The sequence below is a fragment of the Gymnoscopelus microlampas genome, assembly GCF_963454915.1.
Source record: "Gymnoscopelus microlampas genome assembly, chromosome: 13".
Taxonomy (NCBI): Eukaryota; Metazoa; Chordata; class Actinopteri; order Myctophiformes; family Myctophidae; genus Gymnoscopelus; species Gymnoscopelus microlampas.
The window spans coordinates 45955378-45979381 of NC_139950.1; the positions used below are offsets into that span (position 1 = coordinate 45955378).

At 40.4% G+C, this 24004-nt stretch overlaps 1 protein-coding gene across 1 annotated transcript in view; it reads left to right on the plus strand.

The window, feature by feature from the left end:
- Window positions 1-1923: 1923 nt before the first annotated feature.
- micu1 (mitochondrial calcium uptake 1) overlaps window positions 1924-24004 on the plus strand; it is an 85236-nt gene continuing 63155 nt past the window's right edge. The window contains exons 1-3 of the mRNA XM_084076896.1: window positions 1924-2050; window positions 8116-8280; window positions 16238-16445. Of these exons, the coding sequence (XP_083933022.1) occupies window positions 8117-8280; window positions 16238-16445 (372 nt within the window). The 5' untranslated portion in view covers window positions 1924-2050; window position 8116. The remainder of the gene's footprint in view (window positions 2051-8115; window positions 8281-16237; window positions 16446-24004) is intronic.

Here is a 24004-nt window from a genome sequence, read left to right on the forward strand (position 1 = left end):
GCCTAGATGCATATCAATTGTCCATTGTGTGACCTGTAGTGTAGGTGTTAAGTGACGTGCGCGTCACGTCATTAAAATCCAGTGCAACCACATACCAAATCAGCATTGCAACACTGTCCATGATGTCATCAATATGATGTCATAGCACTGACATTATAGATTGGCCTACACTATGGTACTATGGTACTATGGTACTATGATAATGGGTACTGCACTAAATACTCTGGCACGGCCCATGTACAATAACCGGAGTGGCATAAATTCCCTAAAGGACAATCGTTCCCAATTAATTATCTCCGGCAGGCCGAAAGTTTTCGCCCCTGCCTGTGTGTGTCTGTGTGTCCATTTGTGTACAGCTAATCCACTGACTGAGCCGAATACAAGAGCGCTCGCCCCAAAACACGCTCGCCCCGGGTCAAATCCAGCGACCTTCGTATTCCTAAACGTAACCTCTGTAAAACTATGCGTAACCCTTATTCCCAGCCTTAAATGGATAGTTCACCCAAAAGATTACTTATTTTCTATCAATATACACACCCCATGAAGCCTTGAATTCATGGAGATTGTTTTGTTTTTGTCGCATTCCTAAGCCAATAATTTGATGTCCAGCGGAGTCTCCGAGACTCTTTGAGCCGGTCATCAAATTATTGGCTTAGGAATGCCACAAAAACAAAAAAAATCTCACTGAATTCAAGGCTCCATGGGGTGAGTAATCGATACCACTGGACCGATCGGCCCTGACGACTGCAAACCCAGCCCTGGGCGGAAATGCTTGTTCTATCTCAATCAAGGAATGAGGAAGTTCTCTGTCTCTATGGGCCTGGGTAACCCAACCTGGTGGAAATATGCACTCAGAGGTGATGTGCACTTTTCTAGTTAGTGATGCATGTTACAGCTGGGAAATGGTGGGGCTGATTTTAATTAGCTACTTTATGTGCTGCTTGGTAGCTTACTCTGTAATAATACTTGTTATATATTATAATATTATAATTTATAATTTATATAATATGTTTTGTATTAATAATATTAGTAATAATCAATCACAATAATTAATAATAATTAACTATAGCTGTCAAATACTTAGTAGTGGAATAAAAAGTACAGTATTTGCCTCTGATATCATGTAGTGGAGTAGAAGTATACAGGATAAAAAAAATAATAATACTCAAATAAAGTAAAAGTATTGAGTAAATGTACTTACTGTCTACTTAGTTACTTTGTTTCCACCACAGACGCTGTTGAGGGCGTGGCAAGGGGCGGGGTTCTTGTTGTGGATCCGGAACTCACTGCTGGTTTGGTCTCCAGCGTTGCCATGTCTGCTGAACCAGTGGTTCTCAAATATTTTTATGAAAATGTTTTGTGCCAGGGAGCATTTTTTATAATGTTTAAGAAAAATATCCAAATATTCCACATTTTATTGCAAGAGCTTTTGAAAATAGGCTCTATTCACAGCAGCCATATTGTGAAGACATTCACAGGTGTTACCAATGCTACTAATGAAGGCTCCGTTCCATTCTGGTCAAACAGTCAGGGTGCTGATATTGTGCATGTTGGCCCACTGGAAACACCAGTGGGTCTACAGTTGGGGTCCAGGGACCCTCATGGGCTTCCAAATGGCCCCTTACAGGTGTGTAACTCTGAGAGTGTACAAATGGAACCAAATGGTAGGGTCCATTTGGTTCCATTTGTACACTCTCAGAGTTATGGGGGTCGTGGAAACCACTGTGCTACACTAAATGGAACAGAGCCTTCATTAGTATCTTTGGTAACACCTGTGAATGTCTTCATAATATGGCTGCTGTGAATAGAGCCTATAGCAGATCTACAAGTAGATTTAAAGTAATGGCCAGTTGCTTCTTGTTTTCCTAGACCTGGTTGCTTGTTTCTCTCTCTCGCAAAACCTGGCAACACCGCTGTTGTGGTCTCCTCCTCATCCTCGTCCTCGCAGAGAGCTGTAAGTGAAGAGAAACACGCATCTAGAAACGTCGGAGAAGAAGTCGTCATTTTGGACTGAAAACAGCAGCACGTCTTTACGGTGAAAGACCTCAACGTGAGTAAAACGGTCGCGTTCATTCCACACGCAGGTTGGCTTTGAAACGAAGCGTTTAGTGCGTTGTCTGACGTAATAGGAGAGAGAGTGAGAGCGCGAGCGAGCAGTAACAGGCTCAGTGCTGGCTAGCTAGCGTTAGCTGTCCTACTGTAGTCTGTCTGTAGCAGGTCTGACCTGACATCTACCTGCTCTGCTGGGTTGATGTCAGCTTATACAAGCAGGCTATTAGAATGTCAGTTTATGTTTTGAATGCGTTTAGATATAGTGGTTGCGTTGTTTCCTTTTGGTGTTTTGACAGCAGGTCTTTGTAATAACAACAACATCAACAACAAGGTTAAGTTGAGCATCTGCTGCAGTGGATCTATCATCTATCTGAAGCAGAGGGTCCTGGTCATGATGATCATGGACAGACACTTTAGGGTTTTAATGTTCACCGTGCATTGACTGACTACAGCAGTGGTTCTCAACCTGTGGCCCCCCCCCCACATGATTTTGGTGGGGCCCACCCCACCACCTGACTCCCCAGATGACAGTGAAGTGACTAAAAAGGCATCCCTGGCTGATAAGCCAAATATGCCTTAATACATTATAATTGTCCTCTATAACTAGAATATGTAAAAAATAATATTAAAAAATCACTCAATAGGGGTATTGGCTGTTGCAAGTTGATGATGTCATTTATCCATGTGTGGTATAGTCCTATGGAATTTATGGAATGCATGTGCAAAAAAAATATTGATGCTCATATTAAACTCACAGGAAGTATTAAGTTGTTTTTTGATACCTAAAAGAAAGAAAGAAAGAAAGAAAATGTAAAAAGACCATTACTGCATCAAAAGTAATCAACAAACTATACTATAAAAACTGGTCAAACATCAAATAATATAAGAAAGAGGCAAAAGTTGTGAAAATAGCCAAGTTGGTAGATCTGCTATTTTCACTATATTTATCTGTGGGAACTGAGTCAAACTAAATGTAATGCCTCAACTCCTACAATTCCAAGTGCTTATCAGGGTGGGGGGTCCCCAGTTCAAATGCGAATATTTTGGGGGGTCACCAGTTCTAATATGAATATTTTGGGGGGTCACCAGTTCTAATATGATTATTTTGGGGGGTTGTGTTCTGAAAAGGTTGAGAACCACTGGACTACTGTAGTACCAAGACAGTATTGTATGGTGGTTCAGCATCAATCAATGTGTTGGTCAGGCACTGTCACATTTAGTTAGTGTTCTGTTATGTGAACAAGCTGCTCAACTTATTACAGGACCATGTTGGTTTATTCTGTATATCATGAGTGGTGTGTATAAGCGCTTATGACAGAGTTGCTCATGAATGTGCAGCCGTTGTTTAGTTTTCCAACATAAAGTTTATAGTTAGAAAACGTCCTCTTTCAGAATAAGCATTTCAAGAAAGTTATGTAGGCTGTACTGTCTGTCTGGGACCTTTTCTTTCATGATTTTCTGTTCTTTTTCTCATTAATTTGAGGTCTTAGAAAGACCAAGCGCATGATGATGATGCTGATAACTGATAAGATAACCTGACTCACAGATAGGATTGCCAACTACCTGAAATTCAAATGCCTGGCCGGGCGTCCCTTATCCTTTGTGTAAGGATGCCCAGAAAAAGATAAAATTATATATTCACCACTTGAACCCCAGCATATGTATGCGCAGTGAGCTTGTAGATCTGCTATTTTCTTCCAAAGAGATTTGGTGTAGACAGAAAAAAACGGTCCAAGTACAGAGACAACTCAGGTCCAGTTTACTTAGTCTAGATGGTTTTATGTGGTTAACAACCTGTATTATGTATTACTCATGTATATGAGCTGTTTGAACTTGTAAGATGAGTGTCATTGATTGATTCCCAAAATAACTGAGTAACAATAAGGCAGTGGTCCTCAAAGTAGGGTCCGGGGACCCCCAGGGGTCCTTGAGGGAGTTCCAGGGTGTCCCCAGCTAAATGATAGATAGTTTGTAGGAACCAAATGGACCCTTATGGGTCTGTAACTCAGAGAGTGTACAAATGGAACCAACCATTTGTTCTCAGAGTTAAATTAACATTGATTTTACTATATAAATTGGGGTCCCAGAGATAGAAATGCTATTAAATGGGGTTCCGTCTGTAGCCTAATAATGCATGTCAAACTGGGGGTCCTTGAAATAAAAATGGTTGAGAATCACTGCTAGAGCCGTAAAAATCTTCTCTTATGGGGGTCCCTGGCATATCTTTTCAAATGGGGCGTCCAAGGGCAAATAAGTGTCAATTTGGGGGTCCTTGACATGAAAAGGTTTGAGAACCACTGCAATAAGGGACACGTCTTTTCGTTGCCAAATAAGGGACGTTTCTCACAATCTAATGTGTCACTTAACTGTTGCTAATTTGGAAACAATGTGTCCGGTTTGCACTATATTGGCCAGATTGAAAGAACTTCTGCCTTTAAATACTGCACTGCGAAATACTAATGAAAAAGTAGTGTTGTTTCCTGAGACACATCAACCAAACCAGCCGTTATGTTATCTTGTCAGGATCAAATGATGTGAGACGAGAGAAAAAACAGGCTACTGATTAAGTACCTAATTTTCTTGGCTCTAGGCTTGATAAGAAAAGATTAGGCAAATCTTTATTCATCTCTGGAGGGAAATTCTGTCAAAAGTAAAAACAAACACAAACCAAGACAAATAAGATAGTTAAGCTTAAATTGGGCACAAAATATCTGCAATGGGCCTCTGAATGAATCTGTCTAGAAATATGTAGAGTTTATCAAACAATAGTCATGACTATGTCTATCACCAATGAACCTTATAATAATAATACATCAGACTTATATAGCCCTTTTCTTAGTACCCAAAGTCGCTTTATAAAACAAATCAAAATAAACAACTTTTATTAGGAGCGAAAAAGTTAAAAGGCTAAAAACATTAAGCTAAGACTAAGAAGCAGAAATGGAGAGTTGGTTTGAGTTTAGGCGAGGAAAGCAAGTCTGAAAAGGTGGGTTTTGAGGGTGGCTTTGAACACGGCAAGATGGGAGTGGGTTCCAAAGGGTGGGGGTTGCAACTGAAAAAGCACTGTCATCACTCCAGGTGTGTTTGTTAGTTTTTTTGGGGAAGTCCAGGAGGTTGGCTTCACCAGACCTGAGGGAGCGGGAGGGGCGTGGCATTGGAGGAGGTCATAGAGGTAGCGGGGGAGCCTGGTTATTGAGGGCATTGTAGGTGGTGATGAGTATTTTGAAATCTATTCTGTGTTTTACTGGCAGCCAGTGAAGGTCGTGGAGGAGTGGGGTGATGTGGTCTCTGCATGGATCGGGTTCTGGTGAGGAGGAGGCGGAAAGCAGAGTTTTGACATATATAAGTTTCTTGAGGACTTTGGAGTATGCCTGTCACAATGATTACACAATTGTCTAATCGCAATTATTTGAGATAATCGCAATTATTTTTTGCATAATAGTCATAATAGTTTCCATGTTGAAAAATGTTCATACATTTTCAAATATTAAAAAAGTTGTATTTATTTTAGTTTTATTTCTGCTAGCCTTGTATAAAGTTATTAAAGGTCAATGATTTCTTTGTATATTTAGTTATTGGTCATATCTGCGCTGTGCAATTCTTTTATTACGAATGCTAAAAGATAAACAGAACTATGATTTTATTCATATATTCCATTGGTCAATGCCAAACACACAATTAAATTGTTAATCGCAATAATTTGAGTGACAATTAATCGTCAACTTAAATTTGTAACAGCTTTACTTTGGAGGTGGTACTGTAAAGGAGGTTATTGCAGACTGTTGACAGGTAGCTGTAGTGTTGCAGGTCCCAGTGGGGTGAACTCCACCATGCTTGACGTCAACCGTCAGTACACACACCAGCAGCCCCTTAACTCAATTGTTATTCATCTTTCCGTGACACACTGGTGGTGAATTAAAAACCACAGTGCTGTCGGAAATTAGCTGCACTGTTGGCAATTTGTTTCATCCTTTGATTGGGCTCTCTTTTTCATTAACCACTTAAGACGTAGTTTATACTCCAATCGTATGATGGTGTCGCATTGGTGAACATAGCTGACCTACAAGCTCACAATACAGTGCATTGGAATGTGCTGTGAGCTTGTAGATCTGCAATTTCTTTTGAATGTTTGTACTTATTTAACCTTTTAATGACATGTCCAATGCCAGGTTGAAAGTGGTTAATGGAGGTTTTGCAGGTTTGCCTGCAGTCAGTGCAGGTTGGGAGAGAGATGAGAGCTCTCCAGATTGAAGGACTTAATATTGTTTTAAGCTTTGGTTCTTTAAGTGGGTGTTAATAAGTTTTGTGAGGAAATTAAATTCTATCAAAGTTTACCGTAGACTGTTAATGCTGAAGATTATAAAAGTAATTTGGCTTGCACAGTGAGTATTAGGCAATTTGTAACAGTTATATTATTTGAATCTTTATTATTTACTCAGGCATAGGATTTGGATCCTTATACCGGTAATGCATTATTCAAGAGGCAAAATCTCAGATCTTCCTGTTTGGCCACCCAAATTACACCTGCTCTTCCAGTCCTACCATGGCAGCTGTTCAAAATTAATTAATTCTTATCATTTGCATTTTTATTTATTCATGGTTAGACTACTGTCCCTGTACTTAGGGACAGGGCTCAGTAAAATGTCCTGTCTCCAACTTTCTCCAAACTTGCAAAATTCAGCTGCTAGACTGTTATAAAACCATGTATAAAACATGACCATATTACACCCATCCTAGCTTCTCTTCACTGGTTGCCTGTGAGTTTCAGAATTGATTAAGACTTACAAGGCCAAGCTACTAGGTACATTTTATATACGCTGGTCCTCCAGGATGAGCCTGAACTCAGTGTTAGATCCTCAGGTACTATGGGACCCTCTTAGTTGTTCCTAAAACTGGCCTCATTAAACTCACCTCATTACCTGGGGCGATTGAACTTTTTGCAGCCCGGGCAGGCGGGCACCAAAGCTTTAATTGGAGCGCCCCGCCTGAGGATCTAAAGCTTGTAAAGTCAGCTTGTCATCTTTTTAAATCACTAATGAAAACATTTTTATGTCAAGGGCAGGCCTTAATTTACTCATCTCAATTTATGGCTTTTTTAATACCTTCTATTTGTTTTTAATGGATGTTTACTTTATCTTTAAAACTTTCAGTTAGCTTTTAATTTCTTACATTTTGAGGTGGGTTGCCAATTTCATCCAATAAGCAGAGAGTACCCATTAAATCAGCTTCAAATGAATAGTGTTCCAGTACCAATTTTGTGGAGACTCTGCACATTTCTTGGTCATCGTTCCAATTTCACTTGTTTATCCTGTATCCTGTATGAGTATCCTGTATCCTGATCGGATAAAATTGGTATCCTGTCCAGCATATAGAGCTATTTAACGTATTTAACTGTAGAAAATCACTTACTGCATCTTTTTATTTATTTTTTTACACTACTTTTGCACTGACAAAAAAACAGGAGATTGTGACACATAATAGTTTCAAAGAAGTCTGTCATTTTCAAAACAACACGACAACATACCATCAACAAAACAACAAAAAAACAGCAGTAAACAGATAACACACAAAGTGGGTTATAACTTACTGCATCTTTGAGTTGTTACAAATAAAGTGTATTATTATTAGTCATTCATAATAATTGTTACTTATTATATCCATAATTATTAGTAATTTATCATTAATCTTGCTTACAATGACAGAGTTCAGTTGCCCATGAATGTGTTTAGTTTTCCAACTTAAAGTTTATAGTTAGAAAACGTCCAGAAATAAGCATTCAAGAAAGTAATGTAGGCTGTACTGTCTGGGACCTTTCTTTAATTATTAGACAATCTTAAGTCTTCTGAATTGGTGTCGAGATTAAATCTTTCGATTACCAGCTTTACGCACAGGACAAAATGCAACCTAAGACACCTTGCCCTATGTTTAACATAAGTCTGTGTTTGATAAATTACAAAATGCTAATTTTCTTCTTTCCATTTGGCTTTTTTTTCTCCTTTCTTTTTTTCTGTCTTTCTTTCTTTCTGTTGTCCCATTTTCCTTTGACTCTCCTCTCCTCTACAGGATGTTCCGCTTGCGGGCATTGACAGTAGCTTCGGTGGGCGTGGCCCAGGTGTCCCGGCGCTACCACAGCGGGGCGGTGCGGGGGCCCGGCCGCCGGAGGCTGATGCTCGCTGCTCTGGCCGGGGTGACGGGGGTGTCTGCTAGTGCTGGACTGCTCTGGACCAGGTACTGTAGGTGTATGTGCACCCACCAGTGCACTCCGTTTGCCGTTGACTCTCATTCAACCCCAGCGTTGTGAGCTTGTCGATCTGCTATTTGATGTGAAAGCTTTCCCCACAATAACGGTCCTGAAAACATAAAAGACATTAGTATAGAGCTTAAACCATATAGTGTTTAAGTGGTTAAGACCTGAGGCTGGTTCTTCAAATGCCGTCTAAAATGTTCAAAAATAGCTGCTATTTTTGAATAGCCAACGCAAAAATCTAAAATGACACAGATGCTTTCCCGGTTCTAATGGGTTAAAACACAGTCGTGCCCTATTTTATGCTTCCTTGTGTGACGGCGTTGTGCAAAAATAAACGATATACAATTTTTATATATTAATATTTTCACCTATAATGACAGGCCCAAAATAGGGATGCCATTGGGTTGAACGTGGTTAAGTGTTGAAGGAGCATGTCTCCCATTTTCAACCACATGTACCGGTACTCACTAATTCTCATTATAAGATCTACTCGCTCTGTGTCTCTTTCTCTTAACCCATTAAGACCTGAGGCCATTCTTAAAAATGTTTTTCTAAATCCTAACAGTTTTTTGAAAAAAAATCTAAAAAGATTTTTTTCAAGATTTTTCAAAAATAGCAGATCTACAAGCTCATAGTGCGGCACTTTGTGCCGCGCTATGAGCTTGTATATCTGCTATTTTTTGAATAGCCTAAGAAATGGCACAGATTCGTTCAGGTCTTAAGGGTTTAAGGGAAAGTTAGCGTGCTGGAATCAGGGGTCACTGTATGTTGCATCTGTAAAACAAATATAAAAGTTTGAAATCTTTGTTTGTAACTACCACACTGAGTGGGCAGGTTTCTGAACTTACCACAACCCACCTCTGAGACGGTACTGTATATAAATGCAATTCAAAAGAGCGTACAGTATATGGACAGAATGGGGCCATCCTAATGAGCATTAGTGACGAGGACCAATTATATGAACATAAAGGTTGAAAAATGGGTGAAGAGCTCCGTGTAAATGTGCTGCTTCATGCTGTCACATTTATCATTTTAAGCCATGCACTCTAAAAACCGATGGTGCTACATAGCACTAAAAATTGTTCTTTCACTCATAATAGGGGGACCTCCCCTGGTGCTATATAGCAACAACACCACAAAAACGCTTAAGAACCAATATTTTTTTATGGGTGTTGGTTGTTGGGTGGAGCAAATCCTGGTAGCCCACCCTGCACCTCGCTAATACCCTTTTAACATAGTTTATGGTGTGCTGCTCCACCGAAATCATTTGAATTCCACTGAAAGCATATCTGGATTCACTCTATAGTCATGCTAATATTGTTTGTACTCATGGGCCTGCAGAGTGTCTGATGTAAAATAAGTAGGTCAAATGCACGCAGTGAATCAGAAATGTCTAATGCGTTATTAAACCATTTAGACCTGGAACGCATCTGTGTCACTTTAGATTTCTTTGGCTATTCAAAAATAGCAGATATACAAGCTCATAGCGCAGCACCGAGTGCCGCGCTATGAGCTTGTAGATCTGCTATTTTTTGAAAAATCTTGACTTCTTTTTTTTATTTAAAAAAAAAACTGTTAGGATTTAGAAAACATTTTTAAGAATCGCCTCAGGTCTTAATGGGTTGATAGGGTGTAACGGCATGGCTTAATTTGGCCCGACTGTGATGTCAGTCACCTATGACGTCAGTGCTATGATGTCAGTCATCTCCATATTAGGTCATGGCTTCAGTGTAACTGCCATTGATTCCATTATCAAATTGGCCTACTGACAGTGTCCACAAGAACTCTGGTGCTGATCAGTCCAGCGGTTTGCAAGATTAGACAGCTCTGCCTTCTACAGAGCCACAGTGTGAAGATAATGTGGGGAAATGTGGGGAAAATAATGTGGATTATATTCCTGCTCAGGAAGTGAGACAAGAAGAAAACCTGGGAACAGTTTAGTGTTTTTCAACATGCTGATTATCTTTTGTTCATCATTACATAACCAGGTAAAGACTGCCTGAAACACATACATCACATTCTCTGTTATATCACAGTTTATTTAAAATGTGATGTTTAATGATAAAGTCTGAAACAGACATTTGACTATCAAACCAATGCATGGATCAGATTAGAGTTCTATTTGGAGAAGAAACTAAACTGAGTTCTGTTGACAAGCTGCTGCTCATTAGGTTCTAAACCATTCCCCATTAGTATTCTATGCTACAGTACATTCGCAAGGTTCAAAACTAGATTTCTCATCCAAATTGGGCAGTTATCTCCAAAGTGATTAAACCCAAGACTTTGTTTTATTGCATTCCAAAGAAAACTAAACCAAAGAAAGTCTTAGAAATCTCTAAATGAGTTTAAGATCTGATAGGTTTGAGCAGAGCACGTCACAGTCGTCACACACCAACATGATTATTTTTTAAAAGGCCCCAGACAGACCTCCTTCCCTATGGTATATATAGTTTATCATCGTTTGGCCTAAAGACTCATCTTAAATAGCTAATCACAGAGGGAGGAAATAGAATAGAAAGCCCAATTTTCTTTTGAGGAAATGGAATGTTCACAGTTCGCATAATCCGGTTGAAGTTCATATACATTTTTAAGCTCCTGAAGATCCAATCATCACTAAAGCATCATTGTAGAGAGCCAGTATGGGTCAGGACAGGAGGTAGAGCGGCCGTCTTGGAATCGGAAGGTTTCTGGAATCGATCCCCGGCTCCTCCTGGCTTTTTTGTCCTTGAACAAGACACTTAAAAGGGATAGTTAACCCCCCAAAAAATATTGGAGACTTGAATTCATGCATTCATTTTGCACACCAACAATGTTAAGATAACGATGTGGCCATCCACATTGATGTCTCAATTGATGATTGTCTATTCTTCTATTCTGTATCTGTAGCCTACTATTCTATACCTGCATATTATTCTATGCATGCATATTTTCATGGCAATGACAAGCTGTACGATCCGTTGATTGTGATCCAGCTGTGTGACATGCCATAAGTGATCGCCGAAATGACGCTGGGTGAGCGTAGTGCATTCCGATCCTATGAAGCCAACACGGTCGATTACTCCGTCCTCGCATCTAATCCTCTCCTCCTCGCTGGGGGCGGGGCTAAGGCGTGGAGTGGAGGCCGCGCCCGCGAGGGCAGTGAGTGAGTGTGAAAGTTGGGGTAATGGAATTCAGCTTTATCCTCTTAACTGCTCTCAATGAGCGGCCCTGCGCCCTCGGTGAGTGAATGTGTGTTGGTGAATGTATAATGCACTTTCTAAAGCTCTGAAAATGAATGATACGGTCAAAGTTCTCTTTTTACATTTAAGGTGTGTTGATAAATGTATGGCATCAACTCATGCATTGAGTAACGGGCAAGAAATTGTTTTTTTCTCCCGTATAGCTGGAAAAGCAGCAAATCATCCTTTCATTACAGCTAAAAGGGGAGTTGAGAGAGCACGAGGGAGAGCCCACAGTTAAAGCACCCCAAATCAGGGGTTCTCAAACTTTTTCATGTGAAGGACCCCCAAATTCACACTTATTAGCCCGTGGACCCCCATTTGAAAAGATATGCCTCAGGGACCCCCAGAAGATAAGATTTTTACGGCTCTAGCAGTAATTCTCAACCATTGTCATTTCAAGGACCCCCAGTTTGACATGCATTAGGCTATGGACCCCCATTTAATGGCATTTATATCTCTGGGACCCCAATTTATGTGGTAAAATCAATGTTAGTTTAACTCTGAGAGTGTACAAATGGAACCAAATGGACCTAACGGGTCCATTTGGTTCCATTTGTACACTCTCAGAGTAAGGATCCATTTGGTATCCAGCATTTAGCTGGGGACCCCCTGGAACTCCCTCAAGGACCCCTGGGGGTCCCCGGACCCCACTTTGAGAACCAATGCCCCAAATTACAGTCACTCTGACTAAACACCCAGTACAGACTGAGTCTTAGAAAAACAACACACACATCTGCAGATAGATGAAAAGTCAACAGCGAAAGGGCCTTTCTGGGTGAAGTTTCCATCTTCTCCCCATGTCCCCTAGGGTAGGTACCCTCACAAAAAACATGCAGTAATCCTCTATACTGCCTCCCCCTGGTCAGCTGGGGCGCCTGATGGAGGGGAAAGGAACTGGTTGGAATAACGTGTTCCTTCCAGGCACTACGTCCTGCTGGGGGAACCCCCCCCTGTCTGGTGATAAGAAGCGACCTGCTCACTCCTCATGTATTGCAAGGAAGCATGAGCTCAGTTCGGGGCTCTCCCCAGGCTGGAAGAGGGAGTGTAGCACCCAGTATTACAGCTTAGGCAATTGGCACTGGGTGAAAAAATGGGTTACAGAAATTGTGGGATAAAAAAATTAAAAAAAAGTCAACAGATTGTTAGAATTAGTTAATAACTTATTTTTTTGTTGTGTCAAATCAAACATCACAAGAAATGACTGGAAAATGTTGCTCTTGCAACTACATTTATATATTTTTTATCAACATAGCTTAGTCATGTTATATGATATGATATGTAAAGTACACGTTATCAACACAACAATAATATTACTGGGACCACTGCAGAAAATTGCCGATGAACATAATGTGAATAATGTGATTTTTCATCATATCATAGACATTCCCTCTCTGACTATCCCTCTCTAACAAATTGCCCACACTTTCACAAACAGGCTGACCTCCTGCAGAGCCGTGCCGGGTTTGAAATTGAATAGCGCTTCAGTGCTTATGTTCAGCCATATGCAATTGCGGCGCACTCTGTTCAAGTGTCATTCCCTTCCTGTCACATTCCAAAGCCACCATCCCCTGGGTGTGAGATGGGCTTTATGATGACTATATGATGACACTCCCATGACTAACAATACTAGTGTAGTTAACCCATTCAAACCGGGAACGCATCTTGTGTGTCATTTTAGATTTCAACCACTTTTTTAACCATATTTTATACTTTTGGCTATTAAAAAAATAGCAGATCTACAAGTTCATAGATCTGCTATTTTTGAGTGGTGCCGAAGGCAACCACTCCTATACATGACTTTGTCCGTATGTATGTATGTATGTATGTATGTATGTATGTATGTATGTATGTATGTATGTATGTATGTATGTATGTATGTATGTATGTATGTATGTATGTATGTATGTATGTCCAATAAACAAACATTGATGACAACATCAATCAATACGGGGCTCATCAAAGGCACCACTCACTTCACACAGGGTGTGATTTTTTTTTTAAATCATGAAAATTGGCCCGGATGGTTGACAGCGTTGTCGCGGGTTCGACCCCCGATCCCGGCGGCCTTTGCTGCATGTCCCTCTCCCATCTCTCTTGCCATTTTCTGTCAGCCTACTGTCCTATCAGTAAAGGCATACAAAAATCTTTAAAGAAAAAATAATCATGAAAATTTGTATGTTTGAATATCTTAATTTCTTTCTTTTTCCTTTATTTATTCAGGGAAACCCATTGAGAGCAAGCTCTCTTTTTCAAGGACGCCCTGATAACAAACATTTGAATCACATTACAATGTCACAACTTTGACAATAAAGCAAAAAAGAAAAGCAGAAGGATAAAACAACATTAAAATAATCGCAAAAGGGCAGTGAATCAGACAATACAGTGAGGACATGGATAACAACACAGAGAAAATATAAATATATATTTTTTTGCTTCTGAAGGTGTCTGGAACAAAACATTTTCAGATGCGGGTCCACGGCCAAATACATATAATTTTGGGGGTCAAAAAAGTTTGAGAACCACTGATAATGGCAGCATACGTTTTTCAGAAAACATTTGTAGAATGGGCCTCAGGTCTTCATGGGTTAAGATGTGGCGCTAGGTCCAGCCCTGATGTGAGGGCTCTTTGGGGACACTGTTGTAGAACAGGAGTGAGCATGATGGATAGCACCATAGGGTGCTTGTTGAAAGTGATAGGATGAGACCAATCCCCGGCCCCCAACCTGAGGCGGCCTAATGCTGGCCATGTCTCATTAAACTGAATTATTCAGCAACCCCCCCTGGGTGGGACTTGGCTATTTGTTATTATTACCATTCCAATTTTCAATTTAGTCTGAAAATGTCCAAGTGGGAACTTGTCCATGGCAAATTACCCGCATGTACTGTACAAACAAGGATGCCCAGAGCAACAGGAGCATCCCTCTCTCACTCTCTACCTCTCTCCACCTCTCTCTTTCTCTCTCTCTCCCATTCCATTTATTTGTGCAGCCATGTTTGCATTAACCCATTAAGCCCGGGAACGCATTTGTGTGTGTCATTTTTAGATTCCATTAGCTATTCAAAAAAAATCACACCCAGTGTGAAGTGAGCGGTGCTATTAATTTCATCATGCATCTCGGTAGCCAATCACAGCACGTCCTGCGGAAAGTATTCAGACCCCCTTAAAATTTTCACTATTTGTCATATTGCCGTGCAAGGCCTAAGAAGAACTGGCACCCTTTTCACATTGACCTATTATAGTGCCACCAGGAGGCCACAATAATCTACCTGACTTTAAAAAAATAATATTTTTTTTGAAGTGAGTGGTGATATTTATGAGTTATTAATTTCATCACGCGTCTCGCTAGCCAATCACAGTACGTCACAGCCAATCAGCCAATCACAGTACAGCGAAAGACAAATTTTCGCGACGGAAAGAAAAACCTTTGCCACGGATGGGTCCCAAACCCACTTATAGGAGCGGCTACACCGCTCAAAAGTAGCAGATATACAAATTACAAGCTCATATAGAGTGCCGCACTACGAGCTTGTAGATCTGCTATTTTTTTTAAACCGTGAAAATCTTTGTCGCTATATATCAGTGGTTCTTCAACTTTTTCATGTCAAGAACCTCCCAGAAGTATATGTATTTGGCCACGGGGACCCCCATCTGAAAATATTTTGTTCCAGGGACCCCCCAAGGAGCAAAGATTTTAGTTAAAAATGTATTCAAAAGATTTGCTCACATTTCTCAAGACTTTTTTTCAAAAAATAGCAGATCTACAAGCTCAAAATAGACAGAAGAGATTGTTTTTGGTGCTCCACTAGAGATACACAGATCCCCCATTACTATTCATAGTGAACAGATCAACCAGGTATGTTCGTATACATACCTAGGAGTAGTAATTGACCACCTTCTGTCATGGAAAGACCAGATTGAATCAGTGGGTAAGAAGACAAAACAAAGAGTCTATTTCCTTCGCCGTCTGAGATCTTTTGGTGCTAGTAGACAGATTCTTCTTTTGTTTTTCACTTCTGTTATTATGAGTGTTCTTCAGTACTGTAGAACCACCTGGTATGGATGTCTGTCTTTAGCCTTAAAGTCTCAACTGCTGCAGCAAGTGAACATTTGTTCAAAGATTGTTGGACAACCACTTCAGAGGCTCTATACATCTACGTATAATAACAGTATGATAAGGTTGGCAAGGAATATCACTTCAAACACTAGCCATGCTTTGTTTGGAGAATATAGGTTGCTTCCTTCAGGAAGGAGATACAGTACAGTGTTCCAACATACAATAAGGTCAAACTGAAGAGGTCCTTTGTCCATCAGACAACATTGAGGCTTAATCAGGAGTTATAGGCCAGGGGTAGGCTGAGTGGTGGACATTGCTCTTGTCTTTGCATGTCTTTATGTATGTATTTTGTTGTTTTCTTGTGTCATGTCAAATGTGTGTACTGTTATATGTTGCATACATGGCTGTTTGGGTCGCAAGACAAATTTCAGTGCAAACTGACAATAAAGTACTATCGTATTGTATCGTATAAGCTCCTATGAGCTTGTATATCTGCTATTTTTTTAAAAGCCCAAAGAAATCATAAAATGACACAGATTCTCTCCCAGTCTAAATGGGTTAGTTAATCTCCGTGCCAACCTATAACCTCCCCACAGGTCCTAACTTGAGCCCTCCCCACAGGTCCTAACTTGAGCCCCTGTTTTGTGCTTGTTGAAACGCAGAGCGCATGCCGATGCCGGGCCCTCCGTCCGCCACGCCGAGCAAGCGGAGGCGGAGGAGGCGGAGCTTCATGCCAAAGAAGACGCAGAGTCTGACGCCGAGTCTGAGAAATCTGTGGAATCCAGCGGCGGAGAGGAAGGAGAGGGAGAGGAGGGAGGAGGAGATGCAAAGAAGAAGACCAAACCACGCTCTGGATTTCGTGACCGCAAGGTAATCAATAAAATCAACAAACAAACATCCCAGCCAGTGGTGTAAAGTAACTAAGTACATTTACTCAAGTACTGTACTTAGGTACAATTTTGAGGTACTTTTACTTTACTGTAGTATTTCCAATTGTCTATACTTTTACTTCTACTCCACTACATCTCAGAGACAAATGTTGTACTTTTACTCCACTACAACTATTTGAAAACTCTAGTTACTACCGTAGTTATATTATATATAAATCATTACGTTATTCAACATACATTAACCACTTCAGCCCTATTTTATACCTAGGCTATTTGAAAATAGCCGATCTGCAAGCTCACAACGCGTCGCATCGCGACGCGTTGTGAGCTTGGAGATCTGCTATTTTCAAACATTTTAGTACTTTTAGTACTTTAAGTACATTTTGATACCAAAACTTTTGTACTTTTACTCAAGTACATTTTTAATTCTGGACTTTTACTTGTAACAGAGTACTTCGACATTGCAGTATTGATACTTTTTGGGGCGGTGTAGCCGCCCCCTCTAAGTGAGTTTTGGACACCGACCAAAACATTTGTGTACCCCCTAGCCTGGGCAGCATTCCTTTTTGGGTATATGATCCGGTCGGGAGCGACCGGATCGCGACAAACCGGAAAGACGTCTCATCCCAAAATAGGTCCGTCCCACTAAAATCCTAATAAAACCTAATAAAAATATTTTTTAAATGTGAGTGTACTTTCCGGAGACTATTTAGCGTCTGTATTATCCATATTATCCCACGGGGAAATTCTATTCCATTTAAATAGGGATTGGGGAACCAAAACAAAGCGGCACCGCAAAACCGGATCGCGACAATCCGGAAAGAGGACTCTTTTTTTCTTTCTTTTTTTCCTAGACCGGATCATATGGGTCTTTAGTAACGCAGACCAGGCTTTCCTCCGAGGTGGAAAGACTGGTGACGCGAGGTTAGTGTACCCCCTAACCCTTCCATTGTTAATGCAAATCGATACTCTTTTCATATCAGCCAATCACATTACAGCTAGTGTCATCACCACTAACTGTAATGTGATTGGCTGACTTTGCAAATTCAGGACTGTGATTGGCTAGCGAAACACATGACACATGTGCAGCCCTATGAATAGCAGTATGGACTTTTAAAAAAGTCATTTATCCTTTTTTTAAAGTGAGTCATGTTGTGATGACCACACACCGCCTACTTCACACTGGGTGTGATTTTTTTTACTCATGTTGCTATAATCAGTGGTTTTCACAGGGACGCCCAGAAGCAAAGATTTGCACACATTTTCAAGATAAAAAAAGGAGAAAGCAGATCTACAGACTTTATAATCAGCAGTGCCCAGTTATAGGGGAAATCCGCCGCGTCTCTATCACAATATGCCCAAATATGGAAACGTCATAGTACTGACATAATTCAGATCATAGATTTAGCTCAAATTGACATTCAGGTTGAGTAACGTCATTAGCTATTCCATATAATAATGTCATCACGCAGTGATATCACAACATCATGATTACATCAGATGTAATTGTCCTTTTAAATGTCGTTATTGTAGTTTCTAACACAGCACCATTCAGAAACTTATGGAAATAAATTTCCCTGCCTTCTAACAACCTTTCTGTAAATTACTTGCACTGATTCACAGTGGTGCTGGTGTGTGAAATGTTTCACTGGACGATACATCTGAAAGGACATGACAATGGCTACCCAGCTAATGTGGTAGTCGGACACAAGGTGTACTCATTTGAAGGAATCTATAACAAGAACAGTGGTCAGATGAAAGTCCACATCTTTAACACGGTGTCTCTGCGCTGGAGGAAGTTGCCCCGATGGACAAATGGAAGAGGAGAAGGTCCCCCTGATGTTCCATCCAGGCGCTGGGGCCACACAGCTGTACTTATAGAAGAGTGCGTCTACATCTTGGGAGGGGATCCTTACTGCAACCTGCTCTATGGATTTGATGTCGACTACCACAGATGGTTCAAGCCCGAGATCTCTGGAACCGTTCCAGAGGCGAGGTACTACCACACAGCCTGTGTCTTGGAGAAGGTCATGTATATCTATGGAGGAATCAAGGAGCGGACTGGAACGACTAATGACATGTACAAGTTGGACTCCACCACAATGGTCTGGGCTTTAATTAACACCAGAGGAACTCCACCACCTGCTTCATATAGTCACTCTGCCATCATCATCGGGACAAAGATGTTTGTATTTGGGGGCTATGGGAACGAGGGGGGAGTCTACAATTCCAGAGTGTTTGACACAGAGACCAACAACTGGCTGAACACACCTCCTGCACGGCCTCTCCCAGGAGAACGCTGGGATCATTCAGCCTTTGCCTACAATGGAGAGCTGTACATATATGGTGGCTCCAACGGGAAATACTTAAAAGATGTGTGGAAATTCAATTCAGTGACCTTCAACTGGAATAAGGTTGAAGTCAAGGGAAACGGCCCTTCTCAGATGCATTATGGTGCATGTTGCATGGTGGGAGATCGTATCATCTTTGGAAACCAACACTCTGATGATCTGTACATCTTAGATTTAAGTCCAACACTGAAGACATTATGCAAGCTAGTAGTTCTTCAGTACGGTGTGGCGCAGTCAGAACTCCCTCACAACATCAGGTGGGAACTGGCAGCCATGACTAAAAACCACTAGAAAGGTTCACATGCTCAGTGGAGCGCACATCTCTGCCAGTACAATATTTGCCTCTTAGATGTAGTGGAGTAGAAGTAAAAGTACTGAAAATTGGAAATACTCCAGTAAAAAATACCTCAAAATTGTACTTAACTCTCTGGCTGCCAAGAACGAGTTATAACGAGTCATTGTCATAACGCCCTGGCTGCCAAGAACGAGTTATAATGAGTTTTTTGGGGGGGAAAAAAATATATCTTTTTTTTTTGTTTGAAAAAAACGTTCAGAACCCAAGATATCATGATCTGAAGATTTGCTTCTCCATTCACTTCTTGTTTAACTTATTACTTAAAGAGGTTGTATCTCGGCTCCTGTGTACTTTTTTTTACTATGTATTTTTGGCCCAGACATGTTTGGCTATTCAAAAAAATAGCAGATCTACAAGCTCATAGAGCGGCACCGAGTGCCGCGCTATGAGCTTGTAGATCTGCTATTTTTTTTTAAACTCTTGAAAATGTGTGCAAATCTTTGAATGTATATATATATTTTTAAAGCGAACACTTTTAACTCAAATGTTTGCTTCTGGGGGATTCTACAAATGTCTTCTAAATCCTAACAGTTTTTTTTTGGGCGGTGCAACCGCCCCTATATGTGATGTTTGGACATCGACATTCGCTGCACCGTGATTGGCCACCATTGTACCCCCCTAACCCTGCACATTCAATGCAAATCACTGGCCACCATTGCACCCCCCTAACCCTGCACCGTGATTGGCCACCATTGTACCCCCCCAACCCCTATTCAGGACTGTGATTGGCTAGTGAACACATGACACATATGCATAGCCCTATAAATAGGACTATGCACTTAAAAAAAAAACACATTTATGTGTTTTTTTTAAGTGAATCACCCATTGTGGACCAACCATTGTTTATTGTTAATACATGGCACCACACACTTCAGAACTTTTCTTTAAGTGAACTTCCATCACTGTGATGACCACTGTGACCACACCGCCCACTTCACACTGGGTGTGATTTTTAGCGGCGCTAGCCGCTCTATACCTTTAGGTATAGAGCGGATATTAGCTCTCTATACCTGGCTTTTGCGTCAACGTTCTGATTGGTCAGGCTCGCCAAGGTTCTGATTGGTCAGGTCCGTCAACGTTCTGATTGGTCAGGCCCGCCAAGGTTCTGATTGGTCAGGTCCGTCTGTTCTGATTGGTCAGGCCCGTCGAGGTTCTGATTGGTCAGGCCCGTCGAGGTTCTGATTGGTCAGGTCCGTCAACGTTCTGATTGGTCAGGCCCGTCAACGTTCTGATTGGTCAGGCCCGTCAACGTTCTGATTGGTCAGGCGAGGGAACTATTCATGACATCAATATTATATCATGAATACAAAATTAGATGGTTTATATAAACTGTAAAAGTCCGGAACATAAACACTCTGGGTACGGCTTATAAATTGTATAGATTATTTCATAACACATACATATCTTTCTGGTACCACATTCATACACACGCACACACAAAGTTTATTTTTTAGGTACCCACTCTATCAGCTATGACAGATCAGCCTTGAAATAAATTTACAGAGATTTAATATTGTTTCTCTAGTAGAAACACATATCTATGACAAAATATATCAAAGGCGCCGCTACCTTCACACAGGTGTGATTTTTAGTATCCAAGTAAAACATTTGAGTACCTTTTTCACCACTGATCAATAAACAACAAACGAACATCCAGCCATATATGCGGCTATTCAATCAGTCCCCCATTTACTGTAATTGGCCCAGCAAGATGGCGTTTTCAGAGCACACCACCGCCCCAATGTCCCCATCTGTCAGTGTATTTTGACAGTATATTTTATGGTGCTGCGCAAAAGCCCAATCAGTGTACATATCCCTTTGTCATAAATGTACCACCCACTAAATGTCATTGCTATTAACCCATTAAGACCGGGAACGCGTCTGTGTAATTTTTTTGATTTTCTTTGGCTATTCAAAAATAGCAGATCTACAAGCTCGTAGCAGATCTACGAGCTTGTAGATCTGCTATTTTTTTGTGAAAATGTGTGCAAATCTTTGAATATACTGTATATATATTTTGTGTATTTTGTGATTTTTTTACTCGTATCTTTGCTTCTTGGGGGTCCTTGTAACAACATATTTTGAGATGGGGGTCCACGGCCAAATACATATCATTTTGGGGGTCCTTGACATGAAATTCTTTTGAGGACCACTGATATTATAGCAACATAAAAGAAAATTTAAAAAAATGTTAGGATTTAGAAGACATTTGTAGAATCCCCAGAAGCAAAGATTTGAGTTAAAATGTTCACTTAAAGAAATACATATTCAAAGATTTGCACAAATTTTCACGACTTTTTCAAAAAATAGCAGATCTACAAGCTCGCAGATGCGTTCCCGGTCTCAATGGATTAATTAGGTTGTGGATGAAAAAGTACCAGCAGTACAGCAAGAGGGCATTTGACATGAAGCCAGCTACACCCAATTTCTGGCAAAAGCACTTAATTATTATTCAGACAAACTGGCAGAGAGAATGAAGCTGTAAAACAATGGGCAGAAGTTTGCCTTTACAAAACATGCTGCTGCAGTGGGACATCTTTCATGTATGTATGCGCGTAGTAGGGCTGGTGAATTAATATTCGAATTTCGAATATACTTTCAATATGGGGAAAATATGTATATTCGAATATGAAAGTTAATATTCGAATATTATTATTATTATTATATTTTTTGGGGGGACGTTATTTGACATGGACAATACAAAAAAACAATGTATCAAGTTATAAAAACAAACAAAAGATATGTTTTATTGGATCCGAGCACTCGATACATTGTTTTTTGTATTGTTTCTGTCAAAAAAAAAATCATATATTTTAATCATATATTTTTTTATAATAATAATGATAATATTCGAATATATTCGAATATATGCCAATTTTTAAGACAAATATTCGAATATAATTTTTGAGGAAAGTTGACAGCCCTAGCGTGTAGATGAAAAGCAGAGAGAGGGAGACTTGGATAAATGAATGGAAGAATAATCATCCTTGCTGCAGTCTGCTGGAAATGCTTTGATGTCTGGGATGTCTGTCCAGAATAACTAAACTTTGTATGTTTTGTAAGCATTGTTGTGAGCATCATACTCAGTATGTCAGATAATGAGGCTAGTTTTTATAAACCATGTTGTCTTTGAAATGGTAAAGACTATGTGTTTTCATACAGCAGGGTTTTTCCTAGCCTGGGATCCAGACTGCTCCGATACGTTCGGCAGATTTCTTTTTCTCACTCACTATACAGTCTGGAAAGCCTCCTATCTCTGAGCACACCACAAGTGAAAACGACTCGCGGCTTCTGATTGGTCTTTAGGGGGGGCGGGACCAGTGTTGTCCAATGTAAAACTCAAGGCACTCCCTGACTTACCTACGTAATTGAAATACGAGTCAAATAGGAGGCTGGCCAGACTGATAAGCGAAGTGAGGTAAAAAAAAACAGCCGAGCGTAGTGAATCAGGCTGGATCCCAGGCTAGGTTTTTCCTGGCTCAGAAAATGGACCTTTGGGGGCGGGCTGACTATGCACAGCAGTAAGCATGATTGGTCCTCATCATCATGACTATGCGCAACAGTAAACGCATTGTGTTATTATTACCTTATTTGACAGAAATCTATGCATTTTCCTGTTATTTCTGATCATTTGATCAGAGAAAAAAAAGCTAAGCTTTGCAATTGTCACGTAAAATCCCTGATCGCTGAATGTCAAATGAACTCCAGTGCCGCTATTTTGAATCTGACAGAAGGAACCGACATAGACCATAAAGCTTTTCATTTGGAAGGCTTTGGTAAGCTGCTTGTTGCATTAAGTTCTTTACAGACGGCGTCTAGTAATTCATTTTCCTTGAGAGGCGAGCGAGCAGGTATAGGGAGGCGTGGGCAATCTGAGACGACAATCCTGTGAAACTGTCACGCTTGGGCTTGTTTTGAGCATGTGCCCAGTCGCACCCACCCGTACGTGCCAGAGTTGACGTGCCGGAGAAAAGGGGTTGAATGGGCTGAACTTGAAACAAGCTATTAAACACACACTCGCTGAGGATTTGAATTGCTATTTTTATTCTCAATCCTAGTCATTTTTGGCCCTGGTGATTTTTCTTTGACACTGGTTAATCCATTCAGACCGGGAACGCATCTCTAGTCATTTTAGATTTCTTTGGCTATTCAAAAATTGTAGATATACAAGCTATACACGAGATACACAAGCTTGTAGATCTGCTGTTCTTTTAAAAAAATCTTGAATATTTGTGCAAATCTTTGAATATATATATTTTTAAAGCGAACATTTTGAACTCAAATCTTTGCTTCTGAGGGATTCTATAAATGTCTTCTAAATCCTAACAGTTTTTAAAAAAAACTTATGTTGCTATAATATCAGTGGTTCTCAAACTGTTTCATGTCAAGGACCCCCAAAATGATATGTATTTTGCTGCGGACCCCCATCTCAAAATATGTTGTTCCAGGGACCCCCCAGCGAAGATTTGAGTTTAAAATGTTCGCTTAAAAAATATACATATACTCAAAGATTTGCACACATTTTCACAATCTTTCAAAAAAATTGCAGATCTACAAGCTCATAGCGCGGCACTCTGTGCCGCGCTATGAGCTTGTATATCTGCTATTTTTGAATAGCCAAAGTATTGAATTGAATGGGTTAAATTAAAACATCTGAAACAGAATGTGTGTGTGCATGTTTACTTGTGTGTATGTGTGCTGTAGACTGTGACAGCTCTGGAGTCTGTCAAAGTGTTGATGGATTTGTATATGGAGTCTATACTGCTCTCTCAGCAGACTTTATGAATTTGCACTTTTCTGTTTCTGTCGCTGAGTACATTGTATCGACACACA